This window comes from Caloenas nicobarica, chromosome 3 (assembly GCF_036013445.1).
Source record: "Caloenas nicobarica isolate bCalNic1 chromosome 3, bCalNic1.hap1, whole genome shotgun sequence".
Lineage (NCBI taxonomy): Eukaryota > Metazoa > Chordata > Aves > Columbiformes > Columbidae > Caloenas > Caloenas nicobarica.
This window is the reverse complement of record NC_088247.1, coordinates 69,208,984-69,233,077: the sequence shown is the minus strand read 5'-3', so window position 1 is coordinate 69,233,077 and position 24,094 is coordinate 69,208,984. Positions and strand designations below refer to the sequence as shown.

Here is a 24,094-nt window from a genome sequence, read left to right as displayed (position 1 = left end):
TCAGGAGATATTTTTCTTGAGGTGCAGAAGGCTCCCTGTGGATGGTTCCCTTTTCTGAATAATACGTGGCAGACAGAGGTCTAGTCTCCTTTGCATTGCTAGATGAGGACCTTATCGTAAGTAGTCGGCAAGGAAGTGCTAATAATACGAAAACACTTGCGTATACTGTGAAATTGGCATATAGAAACAATTACATTATGGCTATAGAGGGAATTTACGGAGGCCATAGATATGTTGGTTTAATTAGGGACACAGTGCTAACTCCTGGCACATTCTCCTCAAACTCTGCTTTCAGAGTGCAATTACTAAATGTTTTTTCAGAACAAGAGGAGTTTGAGGAAGAAAATGAAGTTGGGTAATTCAGCTGGGTTTTTTATGCGAGTGGTGGAAGTATAGTCACAGTCCACGAAGTCTGCAGGGCTGCGTGTGTGTGCGCACCCAGAATCAGAGCCAGAGTTGACAAAGAGCAAATCATGAATTTCTGTGTAGAGCAAAATTATAACAGTAAGAGATGTTATCTCAACTTGGCACGCATGCTTTTAATAAAGCAGGGCAAATTGAGAAGAATGAGTTTTCAGGGAATCGGATTGTCATAAAAAAAGCAGTTATACTCTTTTGTTTCCCGCCATGTATTTTTTCAAAATCATTATTTACTCTAAAAATTAACGACCTGACAATAGCCATGCAGCTACATCAGGTAGGGTGAACTAGTTAAAACACTCAACAAGGCTTTCTCTGCATTCTGGGGCTTTTGCCAGCTTTGCTTTCACTAAGGCTATTTGTAAAATAGCTCCTCTTTGTGTTTTTTCTTTCTGCTTTCTTGGACCCCTAGAGATGGCTACCCCTGCCTTTAGTGACCAAGTCTAATTAAAATCTAGTTGTCTAAAAGAAATACACAGGCAGAAACACCATATACACATCCCTATAAGAATATGGAGAGGGAGGTTTGTCTGGGACTGGGTGGGAGACAGTCAGTGGTTGTTTTCTGAGGCGATGGTCTCGTTGATGGTATTTAAGGCTGGTTTTGGCAATGGGGTGGTCGCAGGAGCAGAGTCCTCTTTGGACAGCTGGCTGTGCACTATGGCCTGGGTTGAGACTGCATGTGTTGATGGCCATCAGCTGCAAACACAAGGTACCCAGGAAAGGAGATGCATGCTGTAATTCCAGTTATTTATACCTCCATGTGTCTTTCCTGAGGTGTTCAAGCAGCTTCACAAAAACTTTGACAAAACCATGAAGTACAATAGGTAAGAATTCTTGTTTCCAGACAAATCTATTGAGACACAAAGGGTCTAAGTAACTCCCTTGAGATAATATAGAAAGCCAGTAGCAGAACTGGAAGAGGGACTGAGTATTTTTAATGTCTAGATTTCTCTCTTACTGTTTTTGGAATGCCATTCACAGAAGGTGAGAAGGGAAACACTTTAGTTTCCATGTGGTGTTTGTGGTGACTTTAGGGTTTTTTGGTCGAGTTCTCACCCCCAGAGGACATGCTTTTTGTCTTTGTAACAAATGATTCTCTGGGTTGTCTTTGGGCACTGTAGGAGGCATGTTATTAATGATTTTTGGCAATTTGAGGCAGAACAGGCAGCGGTAATAGCTACTTTTTACTTTTTTTGATGTGACAGCCTAAGTCATTCCAGTTCAGGCTCCTAAATCCTAGAGAAGCTTGTTCAGAGTATTTGCAGCCAGAGCACATGAAAATAACGAAGAGTATTGTTTTTTTCCTTTATGTTTTTGCTGGATGAAATTGCCAGTGTCACTCCATGCTGCATTGAGCTAGTTTATCGCTGGAGGAGCAGTATGTGTGAGGAACCGTGCTGTCCATTGGAAGACCACGGCAGTCTGAGTCATGTCAAGTGTCATCTACAGATACATCAGCACTGTGCTGCTGATTTTGTCTCAAGCTGTTTCCCCACAAGGAGCACCATCTTCTGCTGTAGCCTCCTATGTGTTTGGGCTTTGCACCCTGTTCTGGCCCTCACACCATGCTCTTCCCAGTTTTGCCTGTGGAACTGCTGATGTGCTCCTCAGCAGTATGAATAAGAGTTCAAAGCGGTATGACAGACGTGAACCCAGTGGCTCTTCTGGTGGGAGACGTAGCATCAAGGCTGAGTAGGCTTTGGTTTAGTTTTTCTCTTCCTGGGAAAAACAGTGCATTGTGTGTTTCATGGTCACCACATACATCACTTCTCTAAGTGCGTAGCTGTGGAAAAATCTCCTGGGAGTAGGTCCCGCAGGAACTAGGACAGTGGATAGTAAAAACAGCTCTAAAAAGCAAATACTTCGCTGGAGGCAGTACAAAGTGCAAAATATGCAGAAGAAAACTCTCGAGGAGACTTTTTTCCTCTTTGAAGGCTTCTACTTCCCCTTTCCCTGGTGTGGAGGACATCAAAATTTATGGCTTGCAATACGCCCAGAATTAGAGAGTTGGGAGATGTAGTTGGAAAGAGAGAAACAGGCTCAAATGAGCCTTACATGCCAGCCTCTAAAACTGCAGCGGTCTTTCTGTAACTCCTCCTGTTTTACACGGACTGCTAGCCAAAACAGTTTCATTATTTTCAAACTTGTTGAAAATAATGATTACAAGCACATTTATAGCTACCAAGAAACGGATTTTAAAGATATTAAAGTGAACAGATAATTCATTCTGACCAGCTAACATTTTTCCCGTTTCAGTAAACTGCAAAAATGTCTTTTTGTCTTCTAACACTGAGACTTGAAGTGATAGAAAGGGATGGTATGAAAGACGAGCATTTGCCAGTGCTAGAGAAGCCAAGGACGTGCAAAGAAAACAGATTAATTTAGTAGCAAATAGGCAAAGGCCATGAAGAAGAGTTTTTACAGCAGATAATTTGCATAGGCAGCAAAGGGACAAGAGTGGGAGTGATCTACTGAGATAACCACACATTTTAGTACCTAAACAACAGTAGCAGCATTTTGAATCCTTGCAGCACTTCAAGGCCTTGTCAAGGGGGGCAGCTGCAGAAGCATTGTCAGAATCCATTCAGTCCATGCTTTCTGAAACGTCCGATGTTGTGTTGTTAAAGTTGTTTCTTAATTAGATCTGAATGGTACTGAAGGAGTGAGCAAACAAAACTGTTAATATAAAAGGCTAATAATTGAGTTTATGTAATTAATATTTCCTAAATTCAAACTGACAGCTGGGAGGCAATTTAGTTATTGTTTAGAAAAAGTAAAGATAAATATCATGTCAAGTCAATGCTCTCAGCTTCTTTAAGCTTAAATTTTGGCATTTTGAAGTTCTAGCAAGCTATTTGAAAACAGGCCTCTATTGCAGTATATACATTTGCCATGCATTTTTTATAGGGAGCTAGAATTGGGTACTTGTCAAGGACACGGAAGCACAAGGAGGAGATGAAGTCAGTTATGAACACAAGTATAACATATCTGATCTAGTGTCGTCATGTACTTTGGAAAAAGTTAACAGCAAACAGTTGGTGGATTGATTTTCAGGGATTTTTTTTTTCTTCCCTGAAGCTCTGCTTCAAATCAGAAATTGATCTGGTTTTGGCATGGCAGTTTCATCAAGATTTGGAGCTTCTTTTCAGATGTGCAGATTACCAGTAGGTCTCTGATGTCTAAGGAATTCTCTTGCATTTGCCTTTGCAATTTAGCAGTCATAGGAGCCCTCACAGAGTTTCAGTGCATGGGGAGCATACCTGGGTGTGAGGATTTGCCTGCATTTATGAGGAATGGCAGATAACGAAACTGGCTTCAGGTAATCTTCCTGTCATCGCTGCAGCTCCTGCTCTTTCTTAGCACTGATCGGTTTCCACTGTCTTGTCTTCTTTCCTCATGTGATTCGATGAACTGTCACAGAGCAGCCTCTGGATATGCTTGGGCAGTGAGTGATTTAGTCTTTTTCCAAATTTAAAAAGGTCTGTCTGTCCTCTAAGGGCATGTTTAATTGTGTAGCAACTGCAGCTTATGCACGGTGAAACATTGAAAGCTGCAGTTTCTACGGGAACTGCCATTCCTCTCTATGAAAAATGAAGATATCCCGTATTGTTAACTAACTCCTCCACTTACTGCTTGTACCCTGTCCTGTGGGATCAGGAGTCCGTCTAGTAAGGCATGCAAAAAACATTCCAAAGTTTAAACATGAATACTGTTGCCAGGCATGTGCTTCAGTACTTTGTTGTCCTAACCCCTCAATTTCTCTGAAATATTATATTAAATATATATATATATATATATGAAAGAATGGTCATAGTTTAAGCTAAATGAAGAGCAGACTAGAAGGACAGGGAAGATAACTTGATGCTGATGAACTGCACTCTGCATCTCTTTCTGGTTTGAAAGCCAGTTGAAGTACACAAAGCTATAGTTTCTTTATAAGTAGCACCCTGGGCATGTTGCAGTACACTTGATCTAATTTGTATAGTGCAACCTGTTGGTATCTGTGAAAGCCTAGAGTAGCATATGGAAGACTGTTATGTAGTTTCAACTACATTTACTAATGTACTATTTTTATTTCACTTGTTTTAAACAAAATTTTGTGTAATTGAAAACCCTCTCTGTATCCATTGACACACACTTATTCACAGAATGCACATAACCTTGAAAAAGAGACAAGAAGTGTTAGGGGGAGCAGTTTGTATTAGAACTGAATCTGAAACAAGGAAAACTTTCAAATAAATGGTGTGTGCACTGATGAGAGCCTCCAGTTGTTGTAACTAAAATCTGTTAGGGCCATAACCTGGGCGGGAGGGAACCACCACCACCACCACCACCAAACCAAAAAAAACAAACCAAAAAACAATCAAAACCACAAACAAACAAAAAAACCACCACCAACAACAAAACCCCACGAAGGTCCTGAGGGGAGCCTAAATGAAGCTTTCGGTCAAGACGTTTTGTTGCTGTCATGATTAGAGCAGATTTGTTTCCAAGAATCCAGGGCAGCTTTCCCTTCTGAAGAGAGTTGAGCAAAGGAATTTGTTGCATGGACACTCCCATAACAGTGGCAGCACCTGCCCAAACAAGCAGGTCTTGGCTGCAAAACCCAGACATTTAGAAACTCTTGCAGGTGTTTGTACAGCTTAAATTTTACTTTGCTCGGGTTTTCCTTACCACGGTAAATTAATTTAGTTGGAGGGCCTACCAGCAGACTGAGTCATAAGGCTTACACAAAGACATTTGCAAAGACAAGGTGCTTGGTCATTCGTTCACTGGGTTTTGCATGTGTAATTTATGCTTGCTAGCGGGAAGAGGAGACAAGATGCAGCACGTTCTCTTCCCGCTGCAAACCCTTGGCTTGTTGCAGGCCAGCAGCTTGCAGCACGCCTGCTCCCTGGGCTTGCCAGGAATGACAAAATAGCACTGAAAGTGCTTGGCAGCAAATTATTAACTGAAATTATTTGACTTCAATAGATGTTTACCAGCCCAAATCTTTTGATGCCATTTGGTTTAGACTGAAATTGGGAGTAGTTATCACTCATGACAGTATTGCAATGTCATTAAGAGCCACTGGGGTCTTTGGACTTGTAGGTCTGATTTACTAGATGTTTGTGGGTCTTATGATTCTTTTGTACTTTTGTTACTACCTTTCTGTTTGAGGGGTTTGTGCAGTTGGTTGGGTTTTTAATGGTTTTGCTGATGGTTCTTTGTTCCAGCTATTTTATCTGTCTCCAGGATGAGGTCTGGCTCAACATTACTTAACCTTGAGGATTGCAGTGTACAGTCTGCTTCGGTATTTCTCTTGCTACACTTGCATCCCAGCTGTCAACATTTTCTTTGTTGCTTCTAGTCTTGTTATTTCATTTCTCATAATATTTCATTTATCCCCTGGGGTTTTATCTGGTTGGTTTTGGTCTATTTCCGTTCAATGTACACACGTGTTTAGAAGATGATTGCAAAGGCTTAGTGTTATAAAGTAGGAGTGATGATGAACCCCTACGTTTCTGCAGCAAGACAGTAAAAGCTGGCCTTTGTGTTGTCCTTACATCAGCTGGACTTAATGTGGAGCATGGTTGCTCTAGCTGGCCTCCAAGGTTACAGAGGCATTTCTTGCATTTACAGTTGTAAGCAACCTCCTTCTAATTATTTAATTTTACAGTTCTGCTAAGGCATGCGGAGGGCTGCACTTCCTCTGTAGCAGTACAGATGAGGCATAATCACTTAATTCACTTGTTTTACCTAGTTCATCAGGACATCCATGTAACTTAAGGCCAACTCCCATGCTGCTGTGCAGCCTGTGTAAGCATGCTTTTTAGCACTGTTAGTAAAGGGGCTGGGTTTTGAATGGACCTCCAAACAGAAATAGCTACTGGTCACTGAGGGCTCTGTTTCACTTTATGTATGTTTAGAAGACAAGTTATAAAAATTCAAAGCAATGCATGCCAGCATTTTTAGTGCCATAATTTGATTAACTGTGACTGCAATACTCTTTTAATAGTAAAATATGGCATTGAGTGGATAAGGTGAATAAGAAGGTGCATAAGTGAGTGGAAAGCTGTACAGGCTTTGCTGGAATTAAGAGTATGTGCTACTTGTACACGCTGCATCACTAGCAAACTGTGGGTGGCTCTTGGAGTGCAAGTCTGCTCTGCACTTGTGCTTCATTTGTTTCAGCATTGCCAATTTTGTGTGTCCTTCTTAAAAGTCAAGTGTGACCCACAGTCTGGTGGAGAGAAAGGTTGAAGTTGGCAAGTGGAACTTGGGAGGGAGCTCATCGTAGTTACCACTTCAGGAATAAAATGGTCTAAGCAGCTGAATTGTGAGTATGTAGTCTAACCGCACAGGGAGAAAACGTTACGTGAGAGAATCATTTGTAAGGCTTTACTGGAGCACGCTTAATTCTCTGGTGAATAGTTGTGGATGATGATTGCAGATGATTTGCTTGGAGCAGCAGTGGCAGCTTTCTTTGCAGATTCCACAGGTCTGAGTTTTCTGCAATTACTGAAGGACAGCTATTTGCTGAGGATCAGGTGCTTTCTCTGTAAGCAGCACATAGCAGCAGCATAATTATTTTTTTCTCTGCAGACATTCTTGGTACTAGGTTTGTTCATTTCAAAGATAAAAAGCGAATGGTGAATGTAAAAGTCCCTTTATCAAAGGCATGTGTTATAGCAGGGAGGATATATAAATACAGACTAGCATTTTGTGGGCTAATCCTTTTTTGCGTTAATATGGCTAATTTGTTTTCAGTTCTCTAGTTCAAGAAATTAATTTCTCCCTCACTTTCTAGGAGACTTTGAAGTTAGCATCCAATCAACCTTTGTCTCTCTCCCTCGCCCCCTCGCATTCCTGGAGTGCGTTTATGCAGCTTGAGAGCGACCAGTTCAGTGCCTAGCTCTAGGGAATGAATTCATATTATCCGTCTTAATTTTCAGGTGTTCAGTTTCGCATACCTACCTAGTAAATAAAACCAGTTTGATTTCAAGTTAGACGTTGATTCTGCTTTTTAAATGATATAAAAAGTCAGATTAAAAAAAAAAGGCTATAAAAACTTTTCCCAGTTTTGACCAGTTTCTTTTCTTCTTCAACTTTTTTCTTAAAAAGGATCCTGAAAGAAAACATTTCTTGCAGAATGAGTTTATTGTAATAAAAAATGTTAGCAAAGAGCCAGTTCCCCCATATGCTGACACAAGTTTGTCTGATAGAAAGTTTTTTCAAAACCTTTTCTCATCTGTATTCCTGCTGTTTCCACTGTCAGAGCAGCTGAAATGGGGGTCAAACCCCACTAGCCCTCCGTGGTTATAAGTCATGAAATACACAGCATGTCCCATGTCTTTACAGCTTTCTGACTGGGGTCTTCTCATGAAATAATGAACATAGGAGTCACTAAGGGGGAACTAAACTGGATTAAAACCATTAAACTGAAAGTCCATATCAGCAGAAAAGGTCTACTGAGTCTAAACCTCTGAGAATGGATGGATTGAGGGCTGGGGCTGCAAGGCTTCTGCCCACAAAGACTTGAGTTCAGGATGTCTGCATTTTAGAGCTTGCAACTGTTGATGTTTTTAACCTCTGAAAGAGGAAAAAAGAGATACAGTTTTACTGTCACTTGGAAAGCAAGAATCCATTTTGCCCAAATGTTTAAAGTTTTGACATATATGTCTTTTTTGCATGAAAGGATGCAACAGGAGATTGTTTGAATTTCTTCATGGAAAGATGAGAAAATCAGTAAATGTGCATGTAGGCATTGCTTCATGATCAGACTGCTTGTTGAGGATGTGGGATAATTTCAAGTCTTGGCCCAGCTTAACTCTGTTACATGGTTCTGATGCCTCTTTTTCCTGTTTTCTACTGGATTATTTCACTTCTCTAAAAATTAAAAAGAAAAATCCATTTCCTGAGCAGCAGCACTAACACTTTCAGAAGTTCTGTGCTGGGTGTGACAAAGTCTTAAATCTGGTAGATTTCTTTTAATTAAATGAAGGTTTTACTCCTGTTCTGAAAGGTTTGATTTCGTGTTCAAAAGAAAGCACAGAGAATGTGTATGCGCCTCTATACATACAGACTTTTTAAAACTGGAAACTTGGATATAGGTGCAGATTTTCCTGGAGATGTATGATGCTGAGAGGAGGTCATGAGCTCTGAAGAGCATGGCCTGACAGCAGCAACAGGCTGCCCAAAGGGTAGCAGTTGTAGAAACAAGGTTAGTGCCAGATTTCTTATGAATTGGTGCTTTTCTTCCCCTGCCCATGATGCTGTCGAGTTCTGAATTTTGGTTTTGCCCACCACAGTTAAAGGATCCAACAGAAAGAGATGGATCTCCTTCATATGTATTTGTTTTTTGTTTTGAGTCTCTGTAATGTGAGATGTCTCAAGTAAATGAGGTGAGGTGAGCTGTCTAACTTAGCTGTCATAGCCAATCTATGCATTACACTGACTACGATGATGAAAGTTTCTGACACAAAATGCATTGCAGATGATCAGCTTGACATAAATTAGAAAAAAAATAATTAAAAAGTGGAGGGAAGTTTTAAACTGAAATGTCCTTTGTTTTCCACTAGATAATTTTTGTAGCTTTTTTATCTGTCTCCTTTCTAGCAAAGTAAAACAAATCACTGCTTTCCCAGAACGAAATTAATGCAAAGTACTACTATTATTTTTCCCTGATATGAGGGAATTTATTGGTGGTACCCCATGCACCTGTGGTGATACAAAAAAAAAAAAAGAAAAAACCTTCTTTGTGGATTTCTTAATGAGTAGTTCTTCGATTTACCTACTCCTGTACTTCACCAGGGTTTTCAAGGCCTTAGTAACTCTAAGTCAAGCATAGTTTGTATTTTCTGCTGTAGATCTTCTGAATAATTCATTGGTAGCCTATAGTTTGGCACAACATGAAGTGAAAACAACGTAGAGTTTGTAAATGTTAGCTAGCACAATAAATGATGATGTGAGTGTACTTGTAAAAAAATCATCAGTATTACAGTAACAGCCCGTTTCAGAAGAATCCCTGAGCCTTGAGTGTATTGATTGGTTCAACGCAAAAGCTTCTATTCATTTGCAGTATAGATCATCTGAAATTTCATGTGCTGGAGGCATGGATATTGGTTTGTAGGTGCACAAATACAGCATCAATACAAATACAGCATACGGCAGACCCGTGTTGCTAGACTGTGTTTCCATTGTACGTCTCTTTGAAAGGATTTATAGCATGGCTGCACAAGTTTCCTGGAGGCATTGGTCTTAGCCCAGGTTTCCCCTTCTCTTTCTTTGCCAGTTTTCAGAAACAAAATACATCTTTTGTTGATCTTGAAAGTACTGAAAAGAAATAGGGAAAATGGCAAATAAGCTTAATACAAATGTAGTTCAGCTTTGTGTGCATGAAAATGAAAAATCAGCAAGATCTGAAAATATTTCACAGAGGGAAATGCAGAACATCACTGACCCTGAGGAATTGGTATTCTGAATTTAAAGAACACATAAAAACAGATCAGGTCCATTGATATTCGGAAAGAAGTTTAGCATATTCTGCCATGGCTTTCAAGGCAAGGAGCTGCTTGTTGTTATTTCCATCCTGTCGATGATCTGAGAGTGCTTCATTTCAAAACCACACCAAATTCCTGACCCCGCAGTTATAGGAAAGCAAGGTGTGGGGCGATGGCGGGGGTATGTGGATCACAGAGATGCTGACATCCTAATTATTGTAGTTTATCGGTTCAGGTGGTGACTGAAACCGAGGTACCCACACGATACCATAGCCATCCTTGCTTGAGGGCCAGCATCTGGGCAACGAGCCTGTACTTGGCTGATCAGGCTGTTCCTACTCCAGAGTACACTGTAACAAACCATTGCTTGTTTGTTTATTCATTTATTTTCTCCCTTGCTTGTGGTGTTGTCCTACGAGCCAAAACCTTCTCCCTGGGGGAAGCAGCAGTTCTTCCCTGAGCCCATTGTGTCAGCTCCTGCACAAGAAGGGCCACTTGCTTTGGGCAGTGTCCGGTTGGGTTCTGCCTCACATCTCCCTCGCCTGTGTCACATCCTAAGCCCTCTCGAGCTTCTCATTTAACCATTCTTGATGTGTTGGTGGGGTTTTTTTCATCTCTCTGAAACATCACAGCTCTTCCCAATGCCACAAACTCCCTCACTATCTTCAAGTCCTTCCTGGGAACCCGCGTCTTCTGCTGTGTTTTCCATCATTATTTCACCTCACAAAATTTCTTTTTGACCTTATGTCTACAATAAAAGTTGATGCTGCCAGACCTTAGAAGTTTTAGGCAAATATGGCAGGTCTTGCCAGTTCTGTTTCATACCAGCAACAGCTCTAGTATAGATACAGTTATACCAGCACAGGAGCACTTTGCTATTTTACTGTTTGGGTAATGAGTGTAAAATACATCAATCAAAGACCTGCTGTGTCCTGATCGCATATATATGCCTTTACATTAATATGTTTTTAGCACGGAGAGAGCTACCATAGTTCTGGGCTTGCTTCGTCTTGTTTGGAAAATTGATTAGAAGGTATTTGATTTCCCTGCTGTAGAACGCTGTGTTCTTGTATCGACTTTTCTATCTCTGAAACCCATTGCTGGTGTTTTTTGTCTTTGTTGTAATTTCACTGGATTCAGCCTCCATTTGTTACAAGTGGATTTATGAGATAGCACTGCATCACTTTTCATTGTTACAGAGCTTTACAAAATGTGCAGTTTCTTTGTAATTGCTAATGAATTATGTTTTTCAAAATCATCGCGGAATGTTTTTCAGCCCCTGTGGCTTCCAGCCTTAGCATTGAATGCAATGTATTTGAGATGGACAAAAAAACCCCTTCTGTTCTTATTGTTGGCAGAGGGGAGAGTGTCAAACACTTCCCCCGTGATGTGTTACGTTCGATATATTCCAGCATTTGCGTCAAGCTGAGAGACTTGATTTTTCTTCTATGCCTAATACTAAAAGCAAGCATGAGTGCTGTAGCAGCGTGTTCTCTCTGAAGCTACATTTCGTCAGTAGTTAAGCTAAGTGTTTACCTATGTCTGCATTGCTGTATGAGGCACTGAGATGCTTGGACTTTCATTTCATGTGTAGAAGTATGTATTGTTTGAAATCTCATTTTTTAACCATTCCACCAGCACAGCTCATTTCCTTGATCCAGAGTTTTGCTGCTGCTGCAGGATGTTATAATTTAGCATGTGTCAGCTCTGGCGCTCGTGGGCTAGAGTAATGGGGCAGAAAACCTTCGCTCTTCACTGGAATGGCTACGAGGATAGTCCAGAGGTTGCGGTTTGAGACTCAAAATGTGACTTTTACTAATCTGTACCACTGGAAACTCACTGAGCCAGTTAATTCCCTCAAACACTTGCTGAGGTGGTTGCCAGAGGGATAAGTCTTTTCTGTTTCTTTATTCTGACCTGTGACCTATAGTTAGTGTCTTGTAGGCAATTTTCTTTACACACCTGGGTACTTGTGCTGTCTCTGCGCAGGGGCTTTCCTTTGCCTTCTCCAGAACCTCTGCAGAGGCTGAAATATGGTGTGTGGTGGAGGACTCTGAGCAGAACGATTGCTTTCAGAGTAGAACAAGCTCTTAGGGACCTTCAGTGCTCTGGCTATCTTTCAGATGTAGCTTTAATTATTTCAGAAGCTAGACTAGAACATGCAGTGCACATTTGGAGCAAGCAGGGGAAGTATTTGTGAGACAAGACTGTCAGAATTTTCTCATGTAAGTTTTCTGCTGTAGGTGTGTTGTTTACAGCTTGCTGACATGGTTTCATAAAATAATTTATAAATTTGTGAGCATTTTAGCCGTCTCCTTTTCCACTGCTTATGCCACACTATTTTCCCAGCACTCATCTGAGTCCCACTTTGCACAGTTGCTGTCTGCACAGTGAGATTAATCCTGTCTGGGGATCTGCAGAGGAGTGTTTAAATTTATGATTCAAATGGATATAGCTCCTGTGGCAGAAACTGTGAAGAGGTTCATGAATTTCAAATTAGAATGGATTTATTCAATTAATATAATTTCCTAAACTAAGTTGTGGTTTGGAGCATAGATGAAGCTTAATGTTTAGCTAATTAAAATATGCTCATTCCCCTTAGAATGTGTGAGCCTTACCCTCAGTTATCAGGTTTCCTTTTGGATGCTTTTCTGTACCATGCTTGTGTATTTCAGGAGCAGAACAGCAATGCCTTCAGATAGGCAGAGATGTCCCTTATCTGTTCCATTACAAATGGAACAACTGAACTGAAGTTATCACAGGAGGAAAAGTCCCTCATGAATTCAAAACCTGCTATTCCAGTCAGGAAATGGGTTTCCAGCCTTTTCCCTGTGTATTTTGTGCTTTGTACTTTCTTCCCATATGCGTTTTTCAGACTTTGCTCATAAGTGATTATAACAACTGTTTTCAAGATTTTTACAAGGAAAGTAGTACATAAAACCAAAATCACAATATTTAGAAGTCTGCAATAATTTGAAAGGAAAATGTATCCAAATGATCACATAAATCACCCAGTGTACAAAGTAAGCAGAAAAGCTACCCGTGAAGGAAGTTTTTTTCTTGAGCCCTGAGGTGAACAACTGAAGGCTTGAAGTGTAAGCCACAAATCCTGCTGGCTAAGCTTACAACCGCTGTTTTCTTTCAAAATGAGAGATTTGTAAAAAGCACTTTGCCGATTCACGCTTCTGCACCCGAACTCCCAAGCCTCACCAGTTTGGCTCCGCAGTGCAGAAGGGTGGGTGATACCAGGCAGTACCTACCTGGGCAGCATGGTGCCCTGAGCCTTCCTTTCCTCAAGCTGCTGGATCTCAGCTTCAACCAGGACCTTAGGGCCTTCTCCTGCAGCCGTCATCTTGATGGCATTGGCTTTGGGTGAAGGAGACAGGAAGGAAATAGGACTGATAAGAATATGGTGTCAAAGCTGGGAGAACAAAACGTTTCTGCAAGTTGACTTTGTTTTAAGTCGGCCGTAGGTGACTTGATGGAGGAATCCCTAGTTTATATTCAGTGGGCTTCACTCTACAGGGTGTTGGCGTTACTAATTTTGAACAGTTCCCTCTGGCTCTGTTATCAGTATTTGATATTCTGTGCTGCACTAACCTTGGGCCTCGAGGGGAGCTGGACAAGCTGCTGCTAAGCCACTGTTTGCCTTCCCTCTTATGTGTTCCCTAGAGGTTGGATACTATTTATGAGTATCTCTGTTTCTCCAGAATATTTAGATCTTAGTTGCTGTGATTTAACAGTGTATTGGACGTGTGCAATATACACCAACAGTGTCTGGGTACAGGACGGGCAACTCAGGCAAGGCCCCTTAAATTTTGAAACCATGCAAGTAAATCAGACACTTCCAGGAAACACTGGATTTAATTAGGTAGCTTAAGCAATCTGCACTTGGGTACTTTCTCAGATCACTGGCTTTCTTTCACCAACACTACATAGTGTTTAGGTGGCGTGAATGCCTGGTACACCTCAGTCAAGCTTTGTGGTTACACGTGGAGGGCAGTTCTCTGGGGCAGCAGGCTGCTAGAATACCTATCACTCTGACGGCTGCTTCATCTAGAGCAGAGTTCTGGAAATGCAGGCTAGGGATGTCTGTTACTGCAGTGGCTGTTTGTATAAACCCAAGCTCTCCTCTGTATGATTTTTAAGATATGGTTCAGTAGAGTGAAAGATGTATTTTCATGAAACTGATCTGTGAAAATATTTTTTAAAAGATGTTATAGCATGCTTGAGAGCATGCCAATGATACAACATTTTTTCAGCCTTCTAGAATTAGCCCTTGATATAAAGAAGGCCCTGATTCTGCTGGATCAAAGTCAACACAACCTCTGGATTTTAATGTGAGGTTTAATGGATTTTAACCTAAATAAATCAAATTGCTTGAGGCTCATAAAAGTTCTGTGATCTTTGTTACAGATCTATGCCAGAAGTTCAGTCAAGAGTTGTATTTTCTTAAGTATTTTCTTTTGGTTTCTTGTCTAATAGCAATAGGAAGAATATCATTCTGATGGAAAGGCAGGTAGGTGTATTAATCACAACAGTACAGGACTATCAGGTGTTTTGCATTCCAGCATTGCAATGTAGAGCTTTTGAGGAGAGAGAGTCATCCTTGCTTCTGTCTTGATCCTTTCAAGCTGCTCCTGTTCTATCAGGGTGGGCTCGACAGTAAATAAGAAAAAAGAAAACAAATACAGTCAGCTTTTTTAGGATTTTGTTACATGGGGTGCAGTGTGCTATTCAGCTGAATAGTTTTAGGCTGAAAGTAGTAACTTTCCATCTAATTCCAATATCAGACTACAACTTCATGAGCAACTGCTCGAGCAAAAGACTTCCGTAAAGACTTGGGAACCCAGATAGCATCTTGTAAATGATAGTTTACAAAAACTAGCATATTAAAAACAAAAACCAAAACCAAAACAAAACAAAAAAAAAGCTTTTTAAGACAACACATAAAGAATCAGAAAGTTGGGATCTAAAGCCTATTGGGGCCAGACTGGATTCTCCTGACTGGCTATGCGAAACTATAAGATGAGATAGCTGATAAAATGCTACTTTATTTCATATGTGCAGCACTGTGTGGACAAATCAGAGGTGCTCCTGAATGGGAAGCATTTTGAGCACTGGGCTTGTCTTTCCCTCCCTCCTTGCGGACTGCTAGGCAGGGGTGGGAGAGCGCGCGAGGAAGATTCACAGTGATGTGCCTGCAGTCTTTCCCAGATGCAAAACTTTCTCAGATTCCATTTTGACAGAGGTAATGGAGAAAGAGAGGGATGCCTGGTGCCAAATAGCTAATTTAGCTTTCCTGGTCTGTGAACATGTGTGGAATTTCCCTGGGCTCAGTCCAGCTTCTGCTCGACTAGAGTCCTGATGGATGTGTCAGTAAGTGAACATGGTCGCCTTTTCATACCGACTTCCACTTCGGGACTTCAGTTCCCTTTATGCGATAGAAAATCTGCAAAAGCAGACATGTACACCATGCACGGTCAGGCAAAATCCCCGCATTGGGCAATGACCCTGTGTTAGCCCTGTTTACAAGCAAGCACATAGCCATGGGCCATCCTGTGGCCTCCTGGCTGCTGTGGCCAGCAGCGCGAGCTGACTGGGTCCTGTGCCAGCAGAGCAGGCTCCTCTCTGCTCTACAGCTTGCAGACTTTCTGAGGGGGGCTAATCCAGCACTGCTTCATGGCAGTCAGTGGTAATTTCCTGTTCAGTGTTAAAAGGCTGCATTTCCAGAAAGTTGTATCTGGTTTTCTTTTTTTTTTTTAAAAAAAAAAATTTTTATTTAATTAAATCTTAAGAACATTTTGTCACCCTTTCTGCAAACAAAGGGCATAGGAAGTACAATTCCACAGAGATAAGAGATTTACATGTAGGCTGAGGAATGCATGAACAAAAATACCTCCAGTATTAAGAAATAAATCCACATTCTTTTTTTATTGTTTTTTGGAACGTGTATACTACTGTGGTTGCTTACTCAGCTATGGTGGCCTGTTGGTTACAGTACTCACTTTGCCGTAACTTCACTAGGGGTAGGACTGGCTGAGAATAAAATAGCCATAAGTAGGTTCTCCCATTGTTTCACATAGAGATCAACCAGCAAAGTGTAGTTCTCAGTACTGACAACTATAATTTCTTCCTCCATTTTAATTGGAGTTTTCCCACTGACTTCAGCTAGATGCTTTGTTAATAGCAGGTGCCTTTTAGGCAGCTGGCTTGCAATCTTACATTAAATACCACCAGTGGGACTTGCCTCATCTAACTTGAGGCAGCTGAAGCCCATCAGACGAGTTGTTCTATAGGAGTTCCAGTCTCACTCCATCAACTGCAAAGAGAGCCCAGATGACCAAGTCTTGAAGTAGATGGTCGTATCCTAGACGTTTGAAGGAAGGTGATTTGAATTCTGACCTGTTGATGAATTTCTGTTTGAGAAACAGGCCTTGTTGAAATGTATCTGAATCCTCTCAGTATTTTTAGCTTAGAGAATGCTCTTTTAATGCCAGATTTTCCCTCTATATTCTTTCTGAAGGTAAATTTTGGGAAATTTGGCTTGAACTTGTCTAACAAATTGTGTGATGATCTAGTGAAAATAACATGTTCCTCTTTCTATTTTATTTTTGAATCACTTTTGTCTGGCAATTTTACCTTCTTCTGTGTTCTCCAGTGATAAGGCTGGAATTAGTTGTTTTACAGGAGTATTTCAGAATTTATCCTGAAGGTGGTTCCTTCTGGAGAGATTAATGTTTCGCATTTGAACTGTTTTGAGGTGGTCTTAGGTTCTGTTACCCTGTTTCTTCTTCCATTTTTCTCTCCTTCAGATTTCTTCTTTGTAGTATTTGGCTATTTCATTAACCTGACATCTGTTCTGTTTTAGGACAAACCTGATGCCAGCCCCACATCTCTACAGTTGCGATCCCAGATTGAGGTTAGCGCTTTGACTTTGATCATCCATGTTTGTTTGTTTGTTCTGTAATTTGATATTCTGTATAAATTAGGCAAAGGCTACTCTTGTGTCTGCTCTCACTGCTATGTGTTTTCCCTTGCAGGAGTCACTTGGTCTCAGCAGCACCGCGTCAACACCCGATGCTGAAAGAAAGTAAGTGAAGGCACAGGAGGTGAGAAAGGAGGGAGGGGGAATTCGGCATGTTTTCTTTTTCCTTAGAGTAAATTCATTTTAGGTTGTATTGGTGTTTCAAGATTTCAGACCCAGGTGCTATTAATGAAACCCATTTTGGGACCTGCTTCTTCTCTTGTTGTCTTTTGGGCTTTTATTGTTTTGGTTGGGTTTTTTTAGATCAAAGGAGGATTATCTCTTTCTGTCCTCTGTGAGCACTCGAGATGTGCATACACCAGTACAACTGGTAGTCATTTTGAGGAACATCACTGATTTCACATTATTTGCGAATTAAACCTGCTTAAAAAATAACTTTCTGTGACTAGGCCTAAATGCGGCCAGAAAGAGATAGGTGAGGGAAAAGGAGAGTTACACGCTTAAACCACTTTCCTTTTCCTGTGCACTCCTGGGTTTGTAACTGTGCTTTTGAAGAGGATGCCAAGGGAATAAAGTATTTAAAACCAAGCTAAAAGGATCTTTAATTTTAGTAGTCCTGAAAAAAAGCCTTTCTGTGAGGACTGGGAGGGTTTCTGTTTACTGTCACCTCCTGCTGCAATGTGTTGCTTGTTTTCTGCACCTCCTTCCTTTGATCCCAAGATCTTGGATTCCTGCTGAAGGGTAACGTGCAGCAGTGCGTGAAGACAACTGACACTGTATCTCCAATTGCCTGCACTTTGTGGGGCAGTGCCAGCTGGACTGATTCAGGAGTATGTGGAATCCAGTTGTAATGTGATGTGCTTTTGTAAGGTTTTACAGTCCCACATTTTAATATCTTCTAGTGATTCAACAGTGGACTGTAATAGCAAGGGTGCCAATTTCTTACAACCTTCCTCTCCTAGTCAGTAGGAGGAGTGTCAGTCCCATGGGGAGCTGTGGTGGGGGCAGCGTGTGGGGCTCACCTGAGCTCCGGCCACATAGAAGTCCAGTGCACAGTAGGGAACAGCTGCTTAGGGGCTTCCTGTGGAATCATATGAAAGCTGATTCATGCTAAAGATCTCAGAAAGTGATAAATTGTCTTTTAGAGGTGCCTTGTCTCTCTTAATTGCTCAGAGAAAGCAGTGATGGTTTGGTTCAGGTAGATGCTAATTTTCAAAACAGCATAAGACAGATAAGGTGAATTTTACCTTGGGTACCATCACTGCCACCATGTTACATGCTATTAACAGAGAAAGCCTAGAAGGCTGAGAGTTTAAAAGTGATGCTTCAGATTCTGAAACATTGAAAAGTTTTCTTCAATGATACATCCCTGGGTGACATTATAATAAAACCAGAAGTGCCAAGTGGATGGGAACATTGTGAGAACTGCAATCTGGGAAGTAAGCCTCCAAAGTTATCTTATAATATTTTTCTCTAAGTCTCAAGGCACTTTCCCCATGGGTAAATATCATCATCCCATCTCGGGTAATAATGAAGTAAAGATCTCACAGGAGGATAGCACACAAGTGGGAATAAACTCCTCTTACAAGTTCTAGCCAGCTTCCTAAAATGTGTAGGTGTTGTACCCCAAATAACTTGAGTGAGAAGACAGTATCTACAAAAACCTCTTCTGAGAGACTCTGAAAGAGCTCATTTACCTCACTGGAAGGAAATTAACCTCATTATTTTAGTTCGTATGGAAGAGACCTGTGATTTTTGTGGACCTTTCAGGAATGGAAGTGTCCTGTTTGAGGATTTGTCAGCTGAAGGGCATGCGTGATAAACCTGATTGGATACGCGAAACTGACATGGGACACGTTGTGTCAAATATTTGCAAGATACAAGGCAGTGTGATGCAGACTAATTGGGCAAGGTGTTGAAAATAATAAATGCTATCTAATCGATACCATGCAAATTATTCAAAACCAAAATTATATAGGCCTGGGCCTATTAGTGACAGCTTGCCACATCAATGCTGGTTTTGTCCCTGTAGCTCAGAGGGCTGAATTGATGCAGAAATGCCTCTTCCAGGGAGGCAGAGTTTATAAAATTGATCTGCAGGAAAGCAACCACTTCAAGGTCATCTGATATGTCGGTGCTTGCTACTAACATTTTGAGCTTGATGTTTTTTGGGGGAGGATGGCAGCCCTAGAGGGATTTGTTTGTTTGTTTGTTTGTTTTGTTTCTCTGTTTATGTTATGGCTTTCAACTGAATTTGTTGCGTAGGCATCCTGTGAGAGGCAGGAAAGGTTTTTCCTTTGGGGACTCTGCTTTTGTGGCCCCTTCATGGCGCATGATAGATTTGGGATAAACCTTTTACAGAACTCCTTTTGTTGTGAGAAGACTCCAGTTTGCCAAACCTGAAACTTGATGCAGATGTCCATTGGTTTCTCATGTTCACAAAGAGATTTGGGAGCAAAAGGAAAGATTTGTCCCAAAATAGCCATCCAGATTTTCAGGAGCTGAGAAATCTGTTGTTGTGACTACTCTCCCACAGCCCAAGTAAAAGTTTGCCCAAGAAAAAGTTTTATTTCTACATACTGAAAACACAAATGTTTTCCCAGCAAGAAGTGAGGCAAGTTGTTTCTTCTCTGGTGTTCTGAGCAGGTTACTTCAGAAAGTAGCAGCAGTCCCAAGGACAAACCCATGCTGGGATGGGGAGGAGAGAGCGAGTGGCCATTCTTCGCAGCTCCCTCGCCCAGTGCTGCTGCCTGCACACCCCACAGCTTAATGCTACCAGGGTCTAAAGTTTTAAAATAACATACCTGGATACTTGTTTAATTTGCCAGAGTTGAGAGAGTCCAGACAGAAAGAGGCTTTGAGGGAGTCTGGAAGAAGCTATGCTTGTTTTAACCTGGTTTGGTTTTCCTTTTCGGTAGTGCTCAACTGAAGAGGGAGCCTGACTGGCTCCACTGTACACCACACTGAAAACAGATTAGCCTTGGTGCTCTGTGGTAGGAAAAAATCCCAGTTGTGTGGACAAGCGATGTGCATTTGGTCTTGCTTTGTGTCTTACTAATCCTGCTGCCCAGGTCATTATTGTTACTGTCTGTTCAAAGCCAGTGTGAAATTAGTCAGTGCCCTCAGTCCAGCAAGTTGCTCAACAAGTATCTGTGCTGTGGGTGATGTGCTGTTACACAGAAGAGCAGCTGTAGTGCCTGGAGGCAGGCAAAAGGGGTTAAATGAGGCTGGAGGCAGAGTTCCTTGTAACTTCAAGTCATTGTCCCTCCAAAAGGCATTTGAGGCAATGCTACCTTCCTCCATTGCTGACAACACTGTTCCTAGTAATTAGATGAAGCTACAAAAAAAGACTGCACATAAGAACCTGCACCATGCATGAAACCAGAAATGGTTTTCATTTGATTGATTCTGACAAAGAGAAAAAAATCTTCACTGTAGCAAAGGCCTCTGAGATCTATGTGAATAACAGCAAGGGTACTGATGTGGCCTGAAAAGCTATCCATAAACAACAGAAAACAAAGTCATGTTTGTTCAAGCCTTGCCTCACAATTACTGTGATTTTTTGGCTATGCTGGTGTTCCTTCTGTAAATTGAAACAGTTGGGCAGGCTTCTGAGTCATGTAATATTCCACAAATAATGCAACATGGAATTAAATGTTTGTAGCTTTCTTCTCTGAATAATACATTTCATTTCCCTTTGCCCTTTCCAAGATTTACATCTTTTAAACTGCAGTCTTGATGTCAGTTGTGGTGCTGGCATAACTTTTCAGATTCTCAGTGTGCCTTCAGCAAGGTGGCAACAGCATCTTTAACAGTGATGTTATTTTAAACGGAAATCTCCCTAGAATTGCAGGTGTTCCTATAGACACAATGACTTCTGATTTTGCTAGAAGAATCACCAGTGTAACAAATATGCAGTAAATGTGTTCTTAGCAGTTACTGTTGCTTCTTTGTCCCCATACCATGTAGATCTGGGGATGTATTGTATATACAATCCCTATTATATCCAAGTGATGGCAACACCCCAAGGATGTTTACTCAGGCAGGGGACTGAGCAGGGTTTTCTCATAATTGTAAACAGAGGGTTTAAAACAATGTAATCCAACTCTTAGCCTGTTCCCATTTTTGAGCATTCAAGTCTACATGACAGACTGATGAGCTCTGCATGTTTGCCAGGAAATCCAGGTTAAACCCAGTTCCCTGAACTCAGGCTTCTGCATCCTGACTCTCATCCTGTTTTTAGAAGAACTGGGGATGTTGCAAAGGGGAACTTTTGTGTTTTCCCTCTTGGGAAGTATAACTGTTTGCTGTCACTATTCGCTCCAGCAGCCTCTGGGCACGTTTTGAGTGTGGTGTATCAGAGACCTACCAGGAAAAAGAAGGAAGTGGGTGAGAGTCCCCAGAGCACTGCGTACAGATAGGATGAGGTATAGTCACTGCTATATACTCATTTTTTTTCTTTGCAGCTGCTAGAGAAAGGAAGGACAAAAAACAACACATGGGATAGCATTTGTGGCTGTATTTGGCATTTCATAGGTGTTCCCACCACCTTCGCGTGGCAGTGGATGTTATGAATTGTCACCTCCTATGTGAATTACCTGCTCTTTCTTGAACTGTACCACTCAAGCACACTCCTGACCAAGTAAATGGTCATACTGCATATTAAGTGCCACAATTCATCTTGCCGTACTCCTCAGCCTGTGGCACAGTACAGTTTGTGCTGTTTCAATCCTGTGATCCTCAGGACCTAAATCCCAGACTGCCAGAGCAGGGAGCTGAGCAGAAATAGACTTGTGGAGGGGAAGGTGCTGGAGAGAAGCACAGCCCTGTGGGGTGCAGGCGGCCCAGGGCAGCATTGCTGGGGGGCTTGGCATTCCCCCGGCACCAGGGAGCTGCTCTGCCTCTGGCAGCTGTGTCCTCAGCTTCCTGCTTCAGCTGCTCCGGAGAGGGAATGTCTCTGTCATCCTCTTTGTGTGTGCAGGACATGCATCTTTAACTGAGCCTCTCACACATTGAGTTCATATAGTTTGGCCAGATCCTTGGTGGCTTGTTGGGTATGTCAGAGGAGGAGTCATAGGCTGCTCAGGGGTTACCTCTTTCTCTGAGGGTGCTATCTGCATGTTGTTGTCTCTGCAGGAGAAACTGTTGGCTGAATCTATTTTTAATGATTTTCTGCAATGGATGTGCCATATTAAAGCCTGTTACCATCCTGTGGTATAAACTTGAACTCCAAACCAGCCTAACACTCGGACAGTGCCTGCAGTTCAATGTTCTCATCCTCCACAGTGATTTTAAGTGAAAGCAGCAGTCTCTTTAAAAATGGCTTTTGTTTTGCAAAAGGGTTCATGCAAACCTCAAGTCTGCACCTTTTGGTATACTACTTTATTGGCCTTTGCCAAAAGTTTTTAACATTAGATTTCCTAATCTACTTCCCCTACAGCATCCAAACTGCAGGTCAAGCTTTGAATGCAGGAGGTTATTAAATCATCCCTCCAAGTCATGGATGTGAAGGGCTTAAATGCCATCATGTTTGATTCTGGCAACATCTAAAGGTGCCCAAATTAACTTTGGCAGGTATTTCTAAGCTCATCTGCAAAGAAACAGGAGCACAGCTCTGACAGAGGATGTAGGGCAGAAAGACAGCAGAAACTGAGAACAAAGCAGAAAATTAACAGACACCCAAACCAAGGATGCTAAAGGCTGCACTTAATTACTAACAGGATAAATTCTTCCTTTTGCATAGTTTAAAAGTAGAAAGGAATACTGGATGAAAAAGAAGTAAGAGCTTGCCATATTTGAGATGTCTGCATTTAAGATATGCGGTTTTTTTAATATCCCATGCTTACAGGAATCGAAAAGAATCAGTGAATGTGTATGGCCTTGTTTTCACTTGTTTGAGGCCTGATTTAGTCAAAGCCAAATTATTCATGCTGCCTTTAAACAGCCTCCTCAAGAGAAGTAGGGCAGGAAGCTCCCACAATAACCCGCACAATGGGAGCGAGAGGCCAGCCAAACGCCGCCTGGGACACGTGAGGAGGGAAACCAGTATGCCTTTGAGCAGCTGGAAGAAGATTTCAAGCCTGGTAATTTTGTAAGAGGAAGCATGAAGGACGCCTTTCATGAGAAAGCCTGACTTGTCGCAGCTAGTCAGCACGGCACGTAGTAAGCAATGCCCACAGAGCAGAGTGTGTTGCATGTGGTACCTTGGGCCCTCCTCTTTGCTGTCAAAGGGGGTTTTTTTAGCTGGCAATTATCTGACTCCTGGCTGGAACCCACCAGTCAGTTATTAAATACGTGACATAGCCCCATCTGCCCATTGCCAGTCACTGGAATGAGCCCGTGGGACCAACGTGGTGGCTTCTGTGCTGGTGGTGGCAGAAAATACACATCCACACGCATGGCCCACAAGCAGCTCAGTGTTTGTTTCCACTGAGAAAGTTTTGACCTGCTTGAAGAGCCATTGCTATGGAAACCTAATGAGAAGATAATTGAATGAAACGTCTTTGCTTTCCATCCCTTTTTCACACTGCTGCCAGCAAGGTCAGAACCTTGCAGGCCTGCTTTCTCTTCAGGTTCATGCAAATTTGATAAAAATACCAAAGGCCTGTTTTCTTCCCTGTGCCAGCTCTGGTTAGATAAATTATCTTGTATTCAGTCAGGAGCATTTACAAGTCTGTCAGTTTTTCATACTAATTATGTGAGTGAGCCATTTCTAATGCACACAGATAACCAAATGGCTTTGCAGCAGAGCCAGCATGGGCTCTTGCATCGATTTATTCACTGCTAAGAATGTGCATAGTATTTGTAGATTTAAAATCCCATCCAAAGCATTTTCCTCAATGGGCTATAAATAGTCATTGGGAGGGAATAAGAGAGCCACTATCAGTTTATTGAAGATCATAACAGTAGTGGTTTCATTATCAGATGGTGCTGTGCACCTGTGGATTTTATGGTCCATAAATGAGATGCGGCCATGTGTTAAAGCACATCTGCATTTAAAATACTTAGTGTTGAAACAAAAACCCGTCAGAAATCCTGCCATTCTCAGTTCCTATGTTTGTTCTGTTTAAAGAATGATGAGCTTTCAAAAATCAACAGGCACATTCATGAAAGCAGCACATGGTGTCATTTGTTTCCTTTCCCATTTCTGCTGTGTACCAGCACATTCACATCTCAGGGCACGTATGACTGTCTCTTGTAA

At 41.7% G+C, this 24,094-nt stretch overlaps 1 protein-coding gene across 3 annotated transcripts in view; it reads left to right on the top strand.

Moving 5' to 3' along the window:
* The window catches only part of SASH1 (SAM and SH3 domain containing 1), a 215,238-nt gene that overhangs the window by 136,678 nt on the left and 54,466 nt on the right, over positions 1–24,094 (top strand). For all 3 annotated transcript variants that reach the window (XM_065630373.1, XM_065630372.1, XM_065630371.1), the window contains exons 3-4: positions 16,777–16,827; positions 16,949–16,998. In XM_065630373.1, the coding sequence (XP_065486445.1) occupies positions 16,777–16,827; positions 16,949–16,998 (101 nt within the window). The remainder of the gene's footprint in view (positions 1–16,776; positions 16,828–16,948; positions 16,999–24,094) is intronic.